The 5,032-nt window shown below is 35.9% G+C and overlaps 1 protein-coding gene across 1 annotated transcript; it reads left to right on the top strand.

Annotated features, from left to right (window-relative positions):
- The first annotated feature begins 226 nt into the window (after window positions 1–226).
- Window positions 227–2,873, top strand: LOC142350850 (uncharacterized). The gene is made up of 3 exons (XM_075402822.1): window positions 227–367; window positions 884–1,087; window positions 2,591–2,873. Exons 1-3 carry the CDS (start codon window positions 358–360, stop codon window positions 2,842–2,844), a joined length of 468 nt encoding a protein of 155 aa, XP_075258937.1. The 5' UTR covers window positions 227–357; the 3' UTR covers window positions 2,845–2,873.
- The last annotated feature ends 2,159 nt before the right edge of the window (window positions 2,874–5,032 follow it).

Here is a 5,032-nt window from a genome sequence, read left to right as displayed (position 1 = left end):
GAATACGTTTGAACAAAATCTTAGTCCCCCTCGGACCTCGCGCTCAGCAATCGGGCGCTAGCGCCCTGGTGTCAGGGCACTACGTTCCTCAGGCAACTAATATTTTGTTCTAACAGTTACATAGTAGCCCTTCATGCAACTAGATGCAAGCACCTTCCTGCCAGGGCACTAAAGTGCTCGGGTTGCCAAGATTTGTGCTCTAACATATATTTAGAACATTTTTTAAATCCTGGCAACTAGAAAAGTTATCATTTTTCTTATTGCGTTTTCCATGTGTTTCGGCCAAACTTAACCGAGTGTTGCACACTTTTAAGTTATCGTGGCTCACAAATTACGGGACGTAAAATACGGAAGAAAATGAAAACAGGTGAGTATATTTTATCAGCATTTACATTGGAACACATTTTGGTTTACAAATAACGAAGCTGCTGATGTCATTTCTCTAAATTTTTTGTTATCGCTTTGTACAACACTGTTTTAATGATGCTATGTGCGCAATACACTAAACAATGATTTTAAAAAACTGAAAACACAAAAAGGTAATTTGGATCTTTCCCGTTTGACACCGCCCTCGGGTGCGAGAGCATATTAGTGGGTAGCTTAGTGGGTTAGTGGGTGCATATTATCTATACCCCCAAGCGCCAAACTCACGTGCCATAATTTTGCATACTGATATGTAATATTACATAGTAAATCAGTATGAAAAATTATGGCACGTGAGTTTGGCGCTTAGGGGTATAAATAATATGGCACGTTTCCTGTAACAGGGGTGGAAGGAGAGGTACATAACTACTGTGACGCAAAAACGAATTTCCGATATTTTTTTACCAAAAGAGATCAAAGATGGCTTTCGCTTCACGGAAAATCTCTTTTTTTTGTCTAGGTGAAATTTTGAGGGCCTTTCAAGTCGCTGCATTCTTTATCCTCTGGACAGGGGCTGAAGGAAAAAATGTCGGCAGTTCTCACAGCAAAAGATTGGACATGAATCAAAAACTGCCAGACACTGGAGGACATAATTCAATTAAAAATTGCGTAGACAAAGAAGCCGAATTTATTATACAAAACAAGTTGAATGTCAACATGACAGGCAGGTTTTTTCTAATAATTGGACTCTTTTCTTTTCTTGCTCTGATCTTCTCTGTCAGTTAGTTATTCGCTAATGCTGCTTATGCAAAAGTTGCCCTATTCCAGAACCAAGTCATATTTTGCAAGATATTGCAGGAGTGTTTCAAAACTCGCATGCAATAGTAAACCTAATCGTACCAACTATCTTGTAAGGATCTTGCAGCTTTCTTAGATGATAACTGTTTTTTAACAAGGCATAGCGAGGTAACGGTCTTCGTAATAAATTTATAGCACTTGCTCCTGGGGGAGGAAAATGATATGCCCACTAAAATGGTGGGTGGGGAGGAGGAGCAGAACTTATCCCTAGATTTTATGTAAATTTCTCTGATATTTCTGGTAAATATACTTGCACGACTTTCGGTGGAAATATCGACTTTCGGTGTGGGATCTCTGCCTGGGAGTTTTGATATATTGAAAAGAATGCGGCGACATGTTGAATGGAAAAGTATGCATGGGGTTATACATTATATACCAACCAAGGTGAACACATTCAGCCTGTCGTTCAAAAAAGGTAGTCAAAAACCTGCTGTTAAGAAAAAGATCCTAAGCTCCCTTTTGATCAGAACTCTTTTAAAACACCATCTTTAGTTTTAATACCTGCTTTAGTTTCAAAACTACCACTAACCTGTACCATTTGAGTAACGAACTGAGATGAGGCGAAGTTAAGTCCCAAAAAAGCCCGACGGCTCTCTTCAATAAGGCATGTATTTCTCTAATAATTTTTTACCAGGTAAAAAATCTGCAATTGATTTCTCCTCTATCTCAAATATTGCTCCTCTAACCCATTAAGTTTTTACATCAAGGAAAACAGCATTGCACACAGTACACAGAAACGATAGCAAACTTTCTTTTTTCATAAGAGAAAAACTTAAGGGTCAGCAACTAAAAATCAGTTCAGAAGATGGTGAACTAAAAATTCGTTAAGAAACCGCAAAAACGTCTGTAGGTACTAATAAGTCTGATTGTCTATAAAATCATAAAAATATCATAAAGATGTACCATAAAGATCAATAACACATATGGAAAAAAAGAGTTTTCAGATTATTTTTGACTTCATAAAAACGATAGAGTCGTTTACACTCAATGCCAATTGAAACTAGCACTTTATCATATGGCTTTGTTTGTACATGAAAGGTCCTACACTGAAACTTATTATAGATGGTATAGAGGCTAAGGAAACTTAATATAGATGGTATAGAGGCTGAGACTACAAGCCCTACAAAAGATAACTTATGCAGTACAAACTGAAAATCCCCAAAAAAAATGTCAAATTCCACAATTTACTCTTAAATAAATTAACCAAAATACCTTGTAAAATTTTTCTATTTTTTTCTGAACTCGTCTTAGAATAATCCTCTTAGAGGCCTACAAGGGATTTAGAGTACCAGTAGAGCTGTATACTGTTTTTCCTTTCAATCAAATCACAAATTCACAATATCAGTTTAAGTTTCGTCTTCATTTTTAGAAAGCCGAGAAACATTTTGCGCCTCTGAAACCGGACAAAACTACTGCGCTTTGTACTGCAAAGGCACTAATGTCAATTACGGAATCACAAAATCCGAATCAGCGTCCGATCATCAAGAGCCAGGATCCGATAACCCGAAGAGCAAACATGACAGGAGACCTATAAACTTATTTATGATCTTGTTCCTTATCTTAGTCTTCATTATTCTGACTCAGGCTGCGTTTACATTGTTTATGCAAGTTGCCGTCTTGTAAGAAATTTAATTCGAAAAGTAAAATAATTCGGGAACAATTCGGTTTTTAATTTAAAGGAAAATAAAGGGACTGAATAACTTTGGGAAGGCGTGTTTTGCAAACCTTTATGAAAGCTGACCCTTAATCCAGCCTTGAAGAGAATTTGTAAAGACTTGCTAGAAAAATTTAAAAATGCCTTGTCACTACGCACTAAAATTTGACAACCAAAACTTTTCACATTTTTTTTGAAAACAATGACAATGTGCTCAAATAGAAGATCCGCGTTGATGAGCTATGTTGAATTGGGTAAAATGCATTGTACACCATTTTAAGCAGTGAAACTGCTACAATGAAAAAAAATGGAAATGCAAATTTCCAAAATCCAAATTTTCCTATAATATTTTTGATGAAGTTTGATAGGTCCTGTTTACAATTTCTCGTTAGGCGTCTGAATTTTAATAATTTAATGACAGAACTTGTCATTTTTAGCATCTTTTAGATAAGGCTTGGATTTTGTCAAACTTGCGCTATTTCTCAGCAGTTTGAATTGTATTGAGGCGCTGTCTTTCTGCGACTCGAAGAGTGTAGAATATAGAAACTTAGAAACGTAGAAAATTGAACTAACCTTTAATATTTGAACCGTATAAACCGAATCCGAAATTATCCTTGATTCAAACTATAGTATTAAAACTTAGAAAATTTAACTTACCAGTTTTATCAAGACAAGAGCAAATTGATATAAATGAATCTTTGAAAATTGGTACTGTTAACCAATATTCGGTTCAAAATGATGATTCTAGATAGCTATTATTAGAGTCAGATTATTCTCCTCAGCAAGTTTTAACTGATTTTGATGATATCTCTGGAAGTGTGAATAAATTCTTAGAAAAATGCAAATGCATTCCATAAATGGTATTTTTCGCGACTGATTTTTAGGAATTTTGTAGAAGTAAACCATATGCGGTATCCCGTACGACCCCCACTATAAATCATGGTGCTAAGATTAGTATTGTATCTTGATTTTTCGCACTGATAATGAGTATAAATAGGGCTGATTTTTGAGCCGTTTTCTTAACGCAATTTCCTGATTCTAAATTCACTGCTTATTATACAATCCTCGTTATTCTCAGCGGTAATAGTCTTTCCTTAGTTTCGATTCTTCTAACTTCTTAGGATTATTCGATAGAGTCGGCGTAGACTCAGAGATCGAATAGAGAAAAAGAAAATAGTTAGTAGACTTTTTGAGAATACACCTTGGTTGAATATAACTTTGATTTAGTTAGGAATAAGGTCTGTGGTAACTTTGCAATCTTTAATTTCTAAGTCAAGTAATTTCTTGGAGTTATAAACTGGAATTAAACCAGAACTTAAAATATCTATCTTAGGATACATAGGTGGTTTTACAGAGATCAATCACTATTAGGTTAAGTTAAGATTTCCCGGGACTTGGACTTTAGAGAAGGGAACTACAGACGCCTTCAAGACGAGTGCTTCTGAGAGTATTAATCGGCCGCGCTCCTTTAGAAGACTGAATAGTGAAAGCCACTCTGAGGTCGGGGCTGCCTGATCGTTGACAACTTGGCGAGCTAAGTTAACCCATGTAGTATGGAATGGCGAACCAGGTAGACATTATCACGGTCTGCAGTAGCCTGAAGTACCTGATGGGCAATGTCTTAGTGTTCTATTCAAGTTGATTAAAACTCGTCTGGTTGGGTTGTGGAGTGAACTACGACGAGCTTCCCTTCATCTTCACACTTAGTAGTTTTAGGATCTTAGATTGATCTCTTAGTATTAAATAGTTGTATTGGGAACTTGGTATACTTCTCAATTATAGTGCCACCTGTTTCATAATTGTTTTTCTTTTCAATATATTTAGGTCTTAGCTGAGGTTAGACAACTCTCAATCGAACCTTATAATTACTGTTTTATACAAACGACTGCCTCAAATCTGAATCTTAGGAGTAATAGAAGGGCCTGGTATACCCCTTTCAGTTATTTTAGGATAATAGGCACTCGAAGTTACCACTACTCTAGTTCTCTGTTTTAACGAAAATTTAGATAATTAAAATTGTTGGGATTTGAATAAGGAATTTCCCCCAACCCAGTTTTTTTTCAAATTCTACAAAGAGGAGTAACTATGACCTAGTTTTTAAATCGATGAGATCTGCATTTAGAGGATGAGTTTAAGAGGACTTTAATTGCAACACGT

This window comes from Convolutriloba macropyga, chromosome 12 (genome assembly GCF_964194025.1).
Source record: "Convolutriloba macropyga chromosome 12, txConMacr16.3, whole genome shotgun sequence".
Taxonomy (NCBI): Eukaryota; Metazoa; Xenacoelomorpha; order Acoela; family Convolutidae; genus Convolutriloba; species Convolutriloba macropyga.
This window is presented reverse-complemented; position numbering and strand designations above follow the sequence as displayed.